The sequence below is a fragment of the Neodiprion virginianus genome, chromosome 7 (assembly GCF_021901495.1).
Source record: "Neodiprion virginianus isolate iyNeoVirg1 chromosome 7, iyNeoVirg1.1, whole genome shotgun sequence".
NCBI lineage: Eukaryota > Metazoa > Arthropoda > Insecta > Hymenoptera > Diprionidae > Neodiprion > Neodiprion virginianus.
In genome coordinates, this window is record NC_060883.1 from 4,170,971 (window position 1) to 4,189,077 (window position 18,107).

The 18,107-nt window shown below is 37.0% G+C and overlaps 1 protein-coding gene across 4 annotated transcripts in view; it reads left to right on the plus strand.

The window, feature by feature from the left end:
- Nucleotides 1-18,107, plus strand: part of LOC124308603 (hemicentin-2-like) — a 162,407-nt gene that overhangs the window by 132,862 nt on the left and 11,438 nt on the right. For all 4 annotated transcript variants that reach the window (XM_046771442.1, XM_046771443.1, XM_046771440.1 and 1 more), the window contains one exon: nt 14,774-14,904. In XM_046771442.1, the coding sequence (XP_046627398.1) occupies nt 14,774-14,904 (131 nt within the window). The remainder of the gene's footprint in view (nt 1-14,773; nt 14,905-18,107) is intronic.

Genomic DNA, 18,107 nt, shown 5'->3' on the forward strand with positions numbered 1-18,107 from the left:
TCAAGCAATCTCTTAAGAATCGTTCATATGAAGTAGTTTGCAATTTCAAAAAGTGAATAACCCCTCGGTTTTCATTCTTCAGAATAAAAAGAAAGACAGAACCAAGTAAGATTCAGACAATCTTTGCCCGTGTACCAGCTGCCTAACTTCCCGTTCATCCCTTAGGCAGGCGTATACAACTGTTGATGATACAAGACGATGGCAGAACTTGAATGGTCCGGAATAAAATAGCGTTCAGGATTATTCATTAGAAGTCGTTAACCGATAAGGATTCCTCTTTCCTATTTTCCCGCCGCGTTTCACCGCACATTTCAAGTCCGCAAACGCGGACTCGGAAAGTCGGAACGCGGTCGTTATTTGACCAGACAAGTAATGCGTCCCATTTCTTCCGTGGTTATTGTCGGAGATACCGTCGTGCCAACAAGGCCAACCCGTTACTTCTTCCCTTCTTTATTACATTTTCGTTTTCTTGTTGTTCTTCAGTGGAATAGCTGCGAGATTTCGGGACACAAATTCCTACATTACTGACACTTAGCCAGGACGCAAACCTTTTTCGAGAATCTTCGAGGCTACGAGATATCCTGACTCTGATTTTCTCGATCGTTTGATTACTTCGTTACTCTGCCTTACTGACAATTTCGCCAGTGCTCTGCGACCCGTGGAAACGGAAACAAGATACAAAACCTAGGACAAGCTTATACTGTTTACTGGAGATCGCCTTCATCAACCGAGGCGTTAGAAAACGGGAAAAATTGTCAGTAAGGCAGAGGAACGAAATGATACAATGATCGAGAAAATCAGAGTGTGGATATTCCCCAGCTTTGAACATTGTAGAAAAAGGTTTGTGTCTTGGGAGTGTTGGTAATGTAGGAATTTGTACCCCGAACTGTCGGAGGAAGCCTTTTTTACCGTTTTCACGTCGGTACTTCAGGGATCATGTTTAATCAACCTCGTATGCTCGCGAAGGACTCTGAAATTAAAAGACCGCAGCTACATTTATACGATAAGAAAGCTTTCCGGACAGCACGTGAAAGATCAACGAGATACGATCAAATAATAGCTACATAGGATAAAGTATATATGTATACACATTGTATGTATATACTTATATACATTTCTATGTTGTACCGGAATTCAATTCGTCAATTTACGTGCCAAGGAAAATAACTCGGCACACCAAGTGGGAAGCACGGTGCGATCGCTTCGTGCCGTGAATTTTTGCACCGAGTGCAGATAGATCCTTTCGATATGATAAGAACGGACCGCTGTCTCATTTGGGGATGTCATGGTCGTGATAAAATCGTGCAGGCCGAAATTCAAAGGAACAGAAAATGCGCTGGCCGATATGTATATATATATATATATATATATATATACATATTTTTTTTTTTCCTTTTCTTCGAGAAAAGGATTCGCGCCGCTGGCAGCATTTCTGATCAACTTGCAGAACGGCGAGAATTCACCAGGAAAAAAATTACCCGCTGAACCGAATCTGAGTTCATTCCGTCTCTCCATCTCTTTATCTTCTCTTTTTTAGATTACGTTGAGAACAAATCCTTTTATCTATATGTCTCTGAAGCATTCTCATCCATTCAGTTTCCGTTACTAAAACGGTTAATTCACTTTGCGACAGCGCCACCCTGCAAGCTAATGTCTACGGACAAAGAATTTTCCCGCAATTAGATACGTAACTCCTTTTATCGAATTAACTCGAGAGCTCTCGCTGCAGGGGCTGCGACATTCGCTTCCTTGAGAGGATGCTGCAATTTATCTTTACCGACAGAGTCGAATTTCACTTGTTTTGTGAAATATTGGAAACGGTATATATTTTATGCAACCATAATTACGTTAAAAAATTTATTCCCATAGTTAAATGAACTACTAATTTTGATCATCATTTTTCTTACATTATTCTTCCATGAGTCGCAATATTTTTTCAACATTTTTATTCGGAATTGAGAATAGAAAATCATCTTTTCCACATCGGCGATACTTCAGGCTCTGACGATAGTCAAAATGAATGATATTTTACTCGGTCGATGGGGATTTTTGAATTTTCTTAAAAAATACACAAGCTAAATTGATGCTAAATCACCTGAACAGTGCCAATTGTCGATATCGCAAAAAAATCAAACGTAAGGATAAAACTTCAGCCCCAATCGGCTGCTAAATTGCATATGGAAAATATTGATCTTGCACCTACCGCCAGTAAAATTAATTTACAATCGCTCTACCGGTAAGGTAGCGTCACTGCGGTTCACTCGTTGTAAGAATTCAACGTTCATCCCGGCTCTTCCCCTCGTAAGCGATCCCCGGCATGTGTTTATGCTCTATAAGGTGTATATTCCAGTCGGCAGACAGAATTAGGTCGAGAATAAAAGTTTCGGGAGGAGCTCTTGCCCGGCTAAAAGCCTTCTCACACTCAAACGAACTTCTTGTCAATTCTAGTTCCACTTCCGCTTTTGGACAAACGATCTGCTCTCCGGCACGTTTCGCAGTCCGTCCCTAGTATTTTTAATGAACAGAAAACCCGAACAACAAACTTTGGCAATAATTTTATGAGGGTATAATTAAATAAGTTAGAAATCAGTGAAAATTCAGTTACGATTAAATCATTAAATTCTGTTAACAATTGAACAATCTGTTTTTGAAAAGTTTTAAAAAAAAATCTCGCGGAAAAACCTTTCGACTCTATTGTTTTCTGTTTTTTTTTTTTTTTTTGCCTTCAATTTCGACGGTAGAAAAAATAATCAAATTCATTGGATAAATTTAACTTGATCCAAGTGAAAATTTTGGAAATTGAACCGAGGAAAGTAATCGAAGAAAATAATGCTTGATGAGCTTTGCCTAAATTGTTTAACGAATAATCCTTGAAGAATTCATTCGTCAAATATTCGAGAATTAAGAGCCTGATCACCGAGTCAAAAGTTGAACGTTGCTGTTAATTTATTCCGATTTTATGCAAAATTGATGAGAGAACACAATTTCATTTCTCAAGATATACAAGGAAGCATATTTCATCGGGTTGATTTATTCCGTGTGAAGGGTTTTAACGTAATCCACCCTTAGTTGTCTGTTCCTTCTTTTCTTTCATTTTTTGCTCTCCTTTTTCATACCTCATATCAACTTTTGTCTTAATCAGACCCCAACGGAATATTAATCAAACTCCTTTAACATTCCACCTCTGCACGGATGATGAAAGCACCTAATCTATTTCAAGCTCCGGTGATAAGCTTCGCACAGCTTTTTCTGGCTCACTAAAAAATTCTTATTCCAACGTGAAATGAAACGAGGAAACGCTACATATGTATATCATCAAATCTTTATCCATAGATAAGTATAGAATAGAAATTAGCCAGCTTAATCTGCGCTTTCAAGATTCTCTTTACCCTTTTCGTAATCGGAGCGTATAATTTTTCGCAAACGAATTAAAAGCTTTGGAGCCAAAGACAAGTGGGATTTTGGTATAAAAATTAATAAAATTCACCACGCTGAGAAAAATTTCATTTGTTACAGTTACTAGAAGAATTCAGTAAAACAGGTATCGTTAAAAAAAAACTGTTTGAATATTGTTGGAATTACGAAAAACGAGGTACGGGTAACAATTTTGCGCTAATGTCGATACTTTTTTGGTTATTGCAACGCAAAATCAGTTTGCGAGGTTTACTCTACTTTTTTAGTTAATCGAGGCTTGACGTCAATTTATTCTTGCACGAGCGTTAAATTTTCGCAACGGTTGCAAGAAAATATAGCAATAGTGATCGTAATGAGAAGGAATATTAACGGATACTAGAATTTCCGGTAACGGCTAGAAAACTAATTTTCATTTTCTACCTGGAACTATATTTTGTCGATCGTGGTAAAAAATGAAAATAGTTAAGGACTGAGCGGTAACCGGAAATAAAAATTTTTCTCAGTGCAGGCTTCAAGCACACCGATGCATAATGTAGTTGCAAATAAGGTTGTTGAAACACTGCTGTGCATAAATTGGCGGCTTAGCGCCATATTGTGTCTCTATATGCATGCGACGCGGTACCCAAAGCGTTTATATTTCATTACTTGGCGTGGAACGAAACGAGGTGTGACAAGAACGTCACTATAGTTATTATCAATCTGAGGGTACGTAATGCACCGCTGTCGATACTAATTTCTAGATCAATGTGTTACCGAATTTATCGTTCCGCACCTGCAAAAGCTTTGTATAAATTCTGTCCGATCGCTTCGTCACGGAATTTTATCTTCGATCATTATCTTTCATTTCCAAATTATCCCTCATAATCAGGGATGGAAAAGGTTGAAACTTCGGACTTTTCACAGATGCTGAAAAACGTTAAAGAATGAAGAATAAGAAGATGATGTAGATTAGGGTGTTCTTGAAAATTTTTATTTTTCTCAAACACCTTTAAGTTAGTTAATATCATGTCGATTGAGAATATCAGACGATGTAGATTGATCAAAGCTTTCTTCAGAGGTTTGGAATTGAAAAAAAGAAAAAAGAAATCTCGGGAACAAGTTGCGAGGATGAATTTTCATGGGATGGTGAAAGTTTCCACCCCTGATGAATCCGTGAAAGGGAATCGGTCCAATTACGAATAGCCTCGACGAAAGGTTGACGGAATTCTCGCACGGACGAATCCGCATCGTGGTAAATAAGGAAGATTTAGAATTTCAAGTCTGTGAAAGTATTTAATTGAAAAGAATCGCTCGTTACTCAATTCGCGACGTGACGACGCTGGTACGGAGGATAAAAGTGCATCTAAAATGTAAATATCCTTTTCAAGGATGTAAAAATATTTTCATCTTTTCTCAGCGCGGTGCAAGACGAGTTGAGTTGGCACTTCCGGCAAACCTTCGAAAGCTCCGCTCCGGCGAGAAATGCTCCCGGGCATTTGATAAAGGATAGTTGTCATTTCATTCCCGCATAAATTGCACCACGAACGAGTTTTTACACTTTTATACTAAACTTTGAAAGCTCAAAGCCCTCTGGGCTTGCAGCAGCTCGCTCAGATTTTTCAACCTACATTTACATTAATCGTTTTCTACGTCGCGCAAGTTTTTCCACTTTGGTAATATTTCTTGAACCTTGTACAAGCTGCCAAATTTGTAGATATTTCCGTCTCTATTTTTTTTCTCTTTTTTTTATTCTGCTACAAATATTCACGATAGCTTTTATATTTTTAGTGCAAAAAAAAAAAAAAAAAAAAACGGGTTCTGAAATTAACAACTCAATAAAGTAAAGTACGAATTTCAGCGAATAAAGCTTGTGTTAATGCAAAATTCGTATGATTGTTCCAATTTTGATAAAACAAAAGCAGTTTACCTTTTCGTAAATGAATCCCGCTCAAATCAGTTGAAACGAATTATTGAATCGACGAATAAATTTTGAAGTAAAGAATTAGTTTATTAAATATTTGAATCTGTTGTTATTTAGGATAAATTGTACTTCCGGTCAGTCGAAGAGTCGAATAAAACCTGTCCGCGTAAAATTTTGAGTGATACGTAATCAGGAAATAAGTGTTGCCCAGTTTTCGAAGATTGTAAAAAGCGCAAATATATAAAGAGAGAGAGAGAGAGAGTAAAAAAAAATTAAGTCTTTCGAGGCGCACTCTCGACGACTGGAGTTTTATTAATTTCGTCGGTGAGCTTTTATCCCTTGACGGGAAAGCCCACGTGCAAAGCTCAGACTTTACGCGAGCCGTGCGGGGCATGATTTCAGAATAAAAGAAGCTGGCTTAAAGGGTGCCGTTGTGTACGTAACAATAACGTATACAGGGTGTCCCGTTTTTAAAAATATGCTCAAATATGTCGAAAACTAATTGTAAGCATTAAATTGAAAAGTATTTCGATAAAAAAGTTGTCGTATATGAAGGAGTACATCGGATGAGCATCCCAGTTTTTGGGACCGGGGCCTCTGTCGGGCCCATTGAGGCCCAACTTTTATTCTTCAAACTGAACCTCCCATTTTTTTCATTGCTTTTTCTTATTTTTCATTGACAAGTCAGTAGCTATTCTTTTCACGAGAAAACCTCGAGTAACGTTTTGGGCCTGTTCGAAGACGAAAACAAAAAAAAAAAAAATACTAGGATTAAAAGTTACTAACTTTTCAATGATAAATAAAAAAAAATGCAATAATATATTAGAAGATTCTCTTTGAATATCAAAAATTGGATCTCAATGGCCCCAGCAGATGCCCCTGGCCCAAAAACTGGGATGCTCATCCGATGTCCTCCTTCGCGTACAACAACTTTTGCCCCGAAACATTTTTCAATTTAATCCTCAGTTTTCGATGTGTTCGAGTATATATATATTTTTTTAAACCGACACCCTGTAGGTATAACTATAGTATGTACAATAGTAGAAAGCCACCGACTGCCGGGCTTCGGACCTCTCTCTCTCTCTCTCTCTCTCTCTCTTTTTATTTCTCTCGGCTGTAATTTCCACGTTTCAAAAACCTCCCCAATGGAGATAAAAGCTGGTATCCAGCTTTTCCGTGACACCGCAACTTCTCTACGAACTAATTAGAACTAGCCGCAGAATCGCGTGAACGGCGCCGTTTTATGGCCGTTGTAAAAGTATTATCACACTGTCGGTGATTATAAGCATACATACCTATACTCGTTTCGTTAGCCGCTGCCTCATACCTTCCATGAATAATTCACGTATCGCGTTATTGCTCGGCGTTCTGCTGCAACGCGAAATAAATTGAGAACTTTTGTTAGCCGTCGCATCGATGCTTTTTATTGTTACTAGTTTTATTACGACAGGTATACATGTGCGTTGAAAACTGTTTCAGATATTGTTAAGATCGTGAGACGCGAAGATAATCTCGCGAAAATTGTAAAAACAAACGTTGATGGAATTTAAAAGCGAAAGCTCGAATATCAGTAAGCATGTTTTATTTCAAATAGTTTTAAAATTGTACAAGTTTTGTTTGGCGTTGTTCAACGATCGTCTTTTTTTTTTACAAAAGACTATTTTTTATACAGTTTCATTGAAACAGATTTTCAAAGGCAATTCAATATCGAGATACGTCGATCATAATCAATATTATAATTATATAAATAAATGGCAATTTCAGTATTATACATATTTTTTATTCACAAATAGATCTTTAACAGCTGACGAATATAATTATTTCAGAAATATCGAATCTGTAAAAATAATCCCGTGACGAAGTTAACATCCGTAATTAAACTGCTGCACCGAATATCGATTGCAATTTTTTTCTTCTTCATTTTTCCAAGTCGCTCAACTTTGTCATAAAAATATGCAGAGAGTTTACCGAACGAGAAAGAAATTTCGCTGAAGAAATTTAACTCTCGGTGAGAATTGAGAGACCACCCAATGCATTGCGACAATCAATTTTTCCTTTTTTTTCTCTTTTTTTTTTTTTTTTTACCTTTCACGAACACAAGCTTAAGGTCTGCACGACGGAGAATTTGCAATGAATACAACGTCGTCTGTTTGAACAATATGCGGAGCCTGCGAGGTATTATATTCTGCAAATATCCAGTATAATCTCATTTTGTGCAAATATTATACACACGAAGTACAAATATATCGATCTAATCTTTATCACGTACCGAGCCTGCTGATGAAAAGTAAAAAAAAAAAAAAACTAATAAAAAAAAGAACGCAGTAAAGTACAAAACAAAAAAAAAAAAACTTGATAGGATTTCACTTAACGAAAGTCGGAATTTTTTTTTTATCAACAATTATTTATCAGCGTCCAATTATGTTTATTGTCTGTGTAGCGGTGAAAGTTGTAAACGATTTTCAGAAAGGACGTTTAATTTGAATCATTATTCAGGCGAGTGATTCGTCCCAGTAGAGATGTTATACCTGCCTGCCTACCTTTGATTCGGTTCCTTCGCCAATTTCATATTCCGCCAGAAGTCAGACGAGAGGATCTAAAGTCATGCTGCGTGACGACGACGAGGAACGACCAAACCTCGCTCCAAACTGAGTTATTGCCATAGACGCGGTTTCCAATCAAACTTTACTGAAACGCCCGAACCTCTCTCGCACCACGTATAATATACACCCGGATTTTCAGCCTCCCACGCTGCTTGAAATCCCCGCTTTGCCGTCTTCGACGAATGTACGTCGCGATTTCGTGTCTACCGAAACCCAACCGAAGTCTTGTTCTTCATCCTAGGCTAACTACTTTGGGCCGATGCTGTTCGCGAGTCTAGCTTATTCAACGCACTGTTACCCAACGGTCGATTTATCATCGGTGTACACCAACTTGGAAACAAATTTTTTAAGCCATTAGTTCAATTATTCAGCCAATTTACACTCGCAATCGTTTTTTCTTTTCCACATTCTACCTTGAAACACTCAAGCTGGAGATTGAAAATCTTTTACTCTGACGTCGATAGAATTTACTTAACTTGAAATATTGTTTCATAATTAGCCCAAACAACGTACACCCGAAATTTTTTTAAACATTTTATCCTCTCTCGAAATTTTTGCTAAAACTGAACGAGAAGAAAAATGAAGAAACGCCTTCGAGAAAGCGTTCGGAAAGGCAGGAATCAATCAATCACTTGGCCAATTATCACCGGACGATAATTTTGGCGAGTAATAACAGATAAAGCGGTGTCATCGAGGAGAACGGAGAAAATCGGAGGGGGGAATATTTTAATTAAACTCTTTTTAGCCGCGCCCGGTATTACATCAGCATCGCCGAGGCGGGAATTAGCAGTTTTCAGGATATTCGAGAGGACACCGTGAGGGAAAAGAAATCCCACGGATAGGGTGTTTGGACACGTTCAGCCGGTGCAAAAAGCGGAAAGCTCAAAGCTCGAGCCACGGTATCGGACCTGTTTCACACCGCATGAGCCCATAGATTAAAGTCGACAGTCACGCCCGTTTGTGTTGTTGGTTATACACGCACTTAATGCCTCCTCATCCCACCCCCCTTTTCTTCTCTTCCCCGAGTCGCCAGCTTTTTGTCCGAGCTTTCGTATCGCCGATTTTGTCCCGTTTGTAATCGTTAATCATCCAACTACGACGCACCTTCCTCATCCAGTCGTCGGAGGGAAAAACAACGGTGTTTAGAGCTTGCGCCGAAAGCACCGCAAACCCAGAGCCTGATTTTACCCCCGGAATTTCGAGTAGCGGAAATCTTGGATGAGGTTCGGGGTTGAATTAGCCGATAGGTATTAAACGATAGGAACGACAGAAATAATCGATTTTCAATTGAATAGATTATTTTTCAAACTTGATCGATCAACCGAGACGATTATTTTTCCTCACGATCGGTTTTTCTTTTTTTTTTTACTCCCATGAACGATGCAATGCGATATCAATTTATGTGATCAAAGTATCAATTATTGTCGTTTTCTTACTTCCTAAGTACCTGTTCGATATAATAAGTGAAAGATGAGAGGAATATTTTCACTTGAAATTGAAAAATATTTTAAATGAAAGTATAAATTATCAAAAAAACTTTTCCGTTTCGTCCACTCGTACATGGGAATCAAATAACTCGTAAAAAAGCTCATATTCGCCATTTTTTAGTTTCATTTAAGGAAATTGGTGGAAGAGATTCGTCTCGATTTTGTGCATCGGTGTTCTTAATTGATTTCGCTTCGAGAACACATTCAATTCTCTAATATTCCCGGAATTAAGTACGATGAAAAAAGCAATATAATCCGAGATGATGAAACTTCATTTCGAGGGAATAAACGTTGGTCCTGTTTTCTTCGACTGGTATAAACCATAACGATCGTTAACTCGGAGGAAACTGGGGAAAACGGGAAATTACTTCAACAGCTGTACGGGATGATGTCATTCATCACCGCCCATACACTACACTGGTTATTACCGAAAGTTGAGAGGCTCGAGATTCGCTCGAAACCAGCTTCCACTTGCTGCGAATACATTTGCCGATTCTTTGCTCAATCGTTCCATTATTCCGCTTTCTAAAAAGGAGAAACAACACCGATTCAATCGTTAAAAGCCGAAATTTACCTCCGATTACAAAAAAAAAGTCGATTGCAATTCGTTACATCGGACTTGAGTAATTTCAAACGAGATATCTCATCTTTTTTGATATCAAAAGCACCGAACTTGAACTTGAAAATAATAATATCATTTTCAACAAAGTATGCGTAAAATTCTATTTTACGCACTGTTATTAGTGCGTAACGTGTCACTTTTCGATACCGTGCGTAAAATGGAATTTTACGCACTTGTTGCATAATTTACCATTTCCACGTACCGTTCTGCTTTTTATTCGTTATATTATTATTTTTTCATCGCGATTTCGCACGCCTTCGAGAATTATCCTTGGAACAGAAAAGTCGAGGAGAAGAAACCAAGCGACTGCATCCCGCGGAGCGAATTTCATCCCGACGGTGTGAAATATTTGCGATATTGGAGATCCGATCTCCGAGCTGTACTCGTTGAGTCCGTGCATCTGTCCCTCGGCTATGGCGAACGTCTTATACAATTCTAGCTCTATTGACTTTCAATACTTCCCGATGATAGGTTCCACCTTCTCGCGGAAGACGAATGGATTTGTTCGATGCGGGAAAATCGTCTCCCGTAGCGCAAGCCAGCATATTTGCTGACCCGGTAGACGCTACTCACCAACCATATTTATCACCACCGGAGTTGGCTCTTATTGGTGCCAAAAGACGATTCAAAATCGACGCTGCAGCCAAGTAATGTCAAAAACGCCACGATTCGAACACCTCGAAACTGATTTTTATCGTTTGCGTATACACGCTGTAAAAAAAAAAAAAAAAAAAAAAAAAAATAAACCACCCTAATTATGTCACTCTTCATAAAATTTCACCCGAGTCAACTTCAGAATTATTTATCTGGCCAAAAAAATTTGGGACTGAATATGTGACAAGCCTGGTGAGAAAAGCGTTTGTCTTGAAATTACGGATTGACATCAATCGTTAGATTTTTAATTCAGTGAAATTGTATTTGACAATTTTCTAAACTCACAGTGTTTTTTATTTATTTCTTTTTTTTTCTGATTTTGATCTCATTATTGGAATTTCAATTCAATAACTTTGCGAATAATTTTCGAACGATGATGAATTTTCGGAAAGCTCGAATAGCGTAAATCTGATTTAATGTCTAATTACATACCTAGGCAGTAATACGTAAGCTCGAAGATGTTAATTACGGTCGAGTAAATAATGTCGAAAGTGAGCTTCGCGATGCAAAAGCCTCGTTGTGAATTCGTAACGAATGCCGGGGGTGTAAGTTCGTTAATTGATAAACAACCCTTCGCGTTTCCTGTGTTAGATTTCCCGGTTAATGGCAAGGGCGAAGAAAACTCTACGAGGATTAAATATAAAATATGCTCATCCTTTCTACCCGCGGAATTACAAATCAACGATCGAGGGACGACGGACCGGGCGGTTAATTTTAAGAGAGAGAGAGAGAGGGAGAGAATAATTGACGTCCAGCAGCTCTCTTCGTTTCTCTTACAGTCCAGCGAATCAACACGGCAAGCAAGGATTCCGCGGTGGTTAGAAAAAAAAAAAAAAAAAATTGGAGGAAACGTTACGTCGGGAATGTCGATTATCTCTCGAGTTAACGCGGGTTTAAGTAGCCGTGAATGTACGAAATGGATCGCAATAGAATCCGGTACTTTACTTTCCATTAAACTTACAAATCCTCACCTCGTACATATGTATATATATATATATATATACACCTATTAGGTATATTTCCTCTCTTGTTTCCACCTCTCGAAACGCCCCGGGCCTTTTCCTCGATTATTCCGATCGACGTTCTCCACATCAATTAAATACTGGATTCGTATTTGAGATATTTTCATCAACGTTCGTTCTCTGACAAAATTATTCCTCCCGTGTTCAAATTTTCGACGGGGGATTTTTTTGTTTCAAGGGTGAAGGTCACTCCGACGCCCGAGAAAATATAACAGATTTTTAAGAAATTTTTTTCACAGGGAGAAACAATTAACAAAGGGATCGAATATTCTTCGTATTTTTTATCAAGTGTATATTAAATTTGTCTTACATGTGAATTTTTGTTGGAAAATTTTTCTAATTAACAAAGATATGGGCTTTGACCTAACGACTGATAAAAAAAACTTCCACCACGTTGCGTCGTTGATATAACGGTGAAGGGTTATCTGAAGATAAAAAACAAAATTTTATCAATATTTATGAAAATGTAGCTATCGTTGTATCTGACAATTTATTTGATTTTTTTTTTTTTTTTGTCCTGTTTCTTTACTATTTACAATAAATTATTACCAATGCCACGATGGTGGGTGAATTTTTTTATTAGTCGTTGAAGTCAAGGCCTAAGATTTTTGTTAATATTAGATATTTTCTAATGAAAACTTCTACAAAAGAAGTTTAATATACACTTGATAATAAAATACCAACAATCTGATCCCTTTGTTAGTTAGTCATCCCTGTGAAAAAAAATCTTAAAAGTCGGTAATTTTTTCGAACATGATAGATGAATGATTTGCGATATTTTCAACCCTCTAACTGCCATTGTAGCATAACATTTACATGGGTGAAAGAGTTGTTTAAAAAAATATCTTCTTCAATTTCAATGTGAAAGTTTTTAACTAATTTCACAAATAGTAACGCACTCTAAGAAAAGTTTTCACTGAATATTTTGAATTTGAAAAACTTTTTATTCAGGCATGAAAACAGAAAATCTCTATTTTTAGAATGTGTAATATTTCAAAAATTTTGTATAAAAAGAAATGATTCTTTTTATGGGAAATAAGCTTGGCTGTTGAAGTGTTGGAAAGACTTTGTTTCGAGTTTTCATCGATGATGTAGAAAACCGATGTTTCACACGTTGGTATAACATTAATTTCATCCAAAGTTCGGACGATCAACAAGTGCGGACAAAGTCTGCGGTGTAGGCTTCGAAGTTGGCTGCAAGCATCCGCGGAGCAAACTTACGTCCGGAATTCGGTCCGGTGTTGGCGGTCTCCGGTATAGTTGAACAAGGTTTATTTAACGGACTTTGGCTCAGCATACTTGACTGGAAACTTGGTTAAACAAGTGATCGTTAATGCGGTGTGCAAGTCTGGCTGTGGTGGACCATTGTTTGGTTTGTTAGTTGCTATCCCAGAGATGGAATGCTGGGTCAGCAGATGAATCGGACCTCCATGTGTGCCGGACTCCTACCGAGCACACCTTCGACATTGTACCTGTTATATTACCCTCCGATGTACTTTCGGAAAACTTGCGAGGCTTTACTCGAAACTCTGGTACGCACGAGTTCCGCAAATTTCAAAGTAGCCAACCAAGCAATTATAGTCGAAGAATAAGACTGGTTCCGATAACGTTTATCGAAAGAAAAAAAAAACGAGATTGAAGTAGTTTGTCATTTTTTTACCATTGAACGAATATAACGATTTCACTCTCAACGCGTTAATTTTTGGATAATAGTCTTCCGACCAAAAAATTCACCTCGTCACTTTTACTCATCTGTGTGATAAAGTTATTTCCAAGGAATTCAAAATTATAATTATACCGATAATGTTTAATTTCAAACGGATATCAAAAGCTGGACGAAAAAGCAGCTTTTTATCTCAGAATTCGCGTCGTTCGACAATTTTTATTTAATTTTTTTTTTTATTTCTCTCGCTAAAATTAACTTTCTTACGAGAAACGTGCGCGGGGGACGAAGGAAGAGGGATTGAAAAACCGTGGCTTGTCAAAGATAAACAAATTTCAAGAAATACTCCGGCTCTTTTCACCCCTCGCGCTGTCACGACGAAAAAGTAATAAAGCGTGAGCTCTGCCCGCCTTGCGTAACATTTCGCCGCGTGCTATCTTGTAATTTTAAAATACCCGAGAACGTTTGCTCCTATTTTATGAGCTCCTTTCCGGAGATAATCCGAAATCAGAGCGATACGTCCTCCCCTCGTATAATGGCTCCTTAACTAGAAGCTGGACCGGTCGCATGGCGATAGACGGATGCAGGGTAGTAATTTACATAAGTCTACGGATTTTATACGACCGTTGAAAACTTGCGGTGAACATTTTTCAGGGTAATAAAAATCGCCATAAATATTAACCGCCTCAAAGGCGGAAAATCCCTTATTCGGTCTGCTTCGATTTCACTGAAATTATTCAGAAATCTCTGTACGTAACATCCGGAGAAAGAATTTCTCGAGTTTTGTCACAAATATCGTGAAAAAAAAAAATGTCACCTTACTCACGAAATTTGGTCAGAACGAGAATTCGCGTTGCGAAATGAAACGATATTTAAGTTAATATAACGTAACATTTTCCTTTTCTCATTTCTATATCCTTCAAGGATACATTGAGAAAAATTTCATTTGTTCCAGTAAGTGGAAAAATTCGGTGAAACAGGTATCGTTAAAAAAACTAAGGACTCAGCGGTAACCGGAACTTAAAATTTCTCTCACAGTGTGTCGACACAGTTTTCTTTTTTCAGATTTATGAATTTTATTTCATATTTGACAAAGAGATTTGGGAATTTACGTAAAACACTTTCTAAAACGAAAATCTATTCGGCCCTTTAAGAGCACAGAATTCGATCAATACATTCTTCGCCAAAATATGCGTTATACATAGGTATATATATATACATTGTAAAAGCTCTCCTGTATTACAACACTTTGAGAAATATCTATACTACGATTCACGTTGTTCCTAAATTAATGTGAAGTTTTACGTTCTTTTTTTTATTTGCCATTGAAACGCGACACGTATTGTGTTTCTCCGCAAATCGTCTTTTCTCCAATCGAACTAACGCACTTCAACGTTTTCCATTGCAGTTACACCGATCGTTTCACTCAGAATGGGATCCTCTTTGAAACCGGAGGAGATTAAAGAAGGCGATGACGTTTATTTCGAATGCAATGTCAGGGCGAATCCGAGAAGCCATAAACTTGTATGGTTTCACGAGGTGAGTATCAAATCTTCCCATTTCATTCGCTATTATTCGCGATGAATAACGATCGTCGTAATATCGAAATTTAAGTTTTACTCGCTCATTGTCAGTAAAAGTAAAGATAAATAATAACATAACTGCGGACTTGCTTTAAAAACGAGAAAAGGCAAGAACAAAAAAAGAAACAGTGCGCGAGGAATTATTTCGTATATTTAATTTCGATAATACGTAATCTGAATTTATTTTTCCTTACGTTTCAACAATCATTTTTTACATTGGATAAGATTTTAACGTAAAATTCGGACTTGCTTCATTTTGTTTCACGTTCCGAAAGGAGCATTGTTTTCGAAATATTTGTCCCAATGTCTTCTCGAGTTACAAATTTTTGAAACAATTTGAGCTGCAACTTTTTTTTCACACTTGATAAATGAATTCGAATTCGAAGAAACGTTGAATAAAAAATAAATAAATAAATAAAAAAAAGAACAAGCGACAGCTCATAAAATTTACCAAATTGTTTGAGTATTATACCGACTATAAACTCGGTAAATTTGATGATTTTTAGAACGCCAAATTTTTGTTATCGACTACAGATGTGAATCATCGAAAATTCGCAATTCAAGAATCAACAGATTGATCGAGATGGCGAAAATGTGCGAGTAGAAAAAATATGGTATAAAATTGATGGAACGTAAAAAATTTAACCCTCAAATCTTATCCATTTTCAAAGCATCATACCTCGTAAGTTATTCCGTGGGACTTATAAATTTATCACGGCTGTTTACCGTCTGCGGTTCGCGATCAGAATAGAAAATTACTATCAAACATCGTATCTATGAATATGCAGAACGCGAACGGGGAGCGAAAACAAATCCGCGCAACAACGCCTGAGGTAATAAATTACCGGGTGAGTATCGAGATCTGAAAAATTCGAGGCCGGGACGTAAAAAAAAAAAGAAAAAAAAAAAAGTAGGAAAAGCGCAGTAACACAGAGCCTGCCTATTGTACGATGTAACGGGCGTCGTGTCTCCACCTCAACCGGTTATCATGCAGTCAATTTTCTCGCCCTCATAAAATATTCATTCAAAATGAAATATACCTTGGCATTCGATGCTTTTCGAGCTTTTCGAGTCTGAAGCAAATTTAAATACCTTACAAACCGGACGTGAGAAATTTATCGAATCTATTGTCGGTCTGTGCGTGCGGGCAAAAAATGAAGAGATAATTTTTACAATTTACGAATTTTACGAATTATTTGTAACAACCAAACTTGACATCGAATTCCGGTCTCTGACCCTTCGTTGTTTTATTCTTAAAAAAAAAAAAAATGGAAGACGATCATCAAAAATATTCACAAACTCCACTGCAATTATTCTAACGTTTTTTACTACGTCATTTAAAAATTATTTCAAAACTCGTTACTCCGAGACACGTTTGTGTGCTTTTTCTTTTTTTTCTTTTTTTTCATTTGCTAAAGAATGAAAAAAATTTAAGGATCAAACTTCTGCCGAACTTCCGGATTCTCATTAATGTAGAATGAAATCAGGCTTCAGATAAAAGTGCTTAGTCGACGATGAAGGAATCGTTAAGCATCGGGTATGTGCAAAGTTGTAATACAGAAACACGACGGTATTGCATAAATATATATATATATATATACGTATATATATATGTATGTATGTATATTTTTGGCAATAACTTCATTCCCGTGTAATCTCAGTTTCCACTGAATTAACCCCCGGCAGCTTTGGAGAATGGGACAAAGTTGGGCCTCGAACAAAAGGCTTCAAGGAATTGTTTTTTACTGTTAACCGGATATTAAACTCGTTTATTTTCCACCCCTTTTGCCTCATCGAGTTTCATCCGGTAATCCGGCAGACAACTGGGAACTCTTATCGATGAAAGTAACGCAAGAATCTGCATTTCTAAGAGGGTGATTTATAATAATAATAACAACAACGATGTATAACGTATTTATCGCGCTTCTCGCGATTAGTTCAAAATTTACAAACGCGTTGCGCCTTCGATTCCAAATCCAACTTGACGCTGTAAAAATCAAAATTTAGCTCTGACAATTTTTCAAATATCATCAAATATCGTTTGATAAAAATAACATCTATATTTAAGAGATAAAAAAAATATATATATACATTTTCATCATAATTACGAATATTTACAACTTTCGCATCGACAATTTTCGCATCGCGTCAAACTGGCGAGATATTTGGTGAAAAATTTCGCGCACGAATAAATATCGTACGGATTTATCGTGTGTACGCACAAATTTGAAATGATCGGTCGTATTTTAGGGATGAAAATATCAGCCTCACGCAATATTCGTGCGTTCAGGCTTTTCAATCAGTTTGATAGTTGATTATCATTATTATTATTACTATTTTTCTCACAGTACAGATTTGAGAAATGTAATTTTGTTTCGGGCAATCGGAATGTTGTTCAGTTCTTTCTTTTTTTTTTTCCACACTCAATATTTATAAAACGAAAACGTAAACCGGCGGGAAGTATCGATCGAATAAAAAAATGTTATTTCTCATTCGAAACGTTTTGTCTGCGGTCAATTTTTTGGATATTAAAAAAAATGTTTCAATCCGGAGATCAGTTTTTTTGTTTTTTTGTTTTTTTTCTTCTTATAACAAGCCGAGTTAATGTTCAAAGGGATTTAATCTCGGAGCTGTAATAATTCGTGTCTCGGATGTTGATGGGGTTGAATTTTTTTAATCGTTCGGGTACGAAGATATTAAACATTATTATTTTGTTACGAATATATATACATACGAATCTGCGTCATGGTGATATTACACTTTCAAAGCTTTTAAGCTTTCTCTCTTTCTCTCTCTCTCTTTCTCTCTCGGTCTCGTTGCATTGTAATTTTCCAAGGATAACTTTTCCCTTTCGTAAAACTCGTTTCCTTCACTTTTACCGCGGTCGTGTCATTGAACGTCCAACTTTTGTAGCAAAATTGGACAGCTTCGTTATACTTTTCTCGCTGATTAAAACCGGCGGAATTCTCTCGCGGATTCGTCGAACAAAATATGGGTCAGCTGAAAAACACTCCAACATTATCAAAATGGAATATTAATAATACATGTCCGTTTGAAAATTACCGATATTAAACATCACGTGTGAATTTTAAATAATCGTAATCAATTATCATGGTCCAAGAAATTTTTCTTTGATTTTCAATTTTTTTTTTTTTTTGT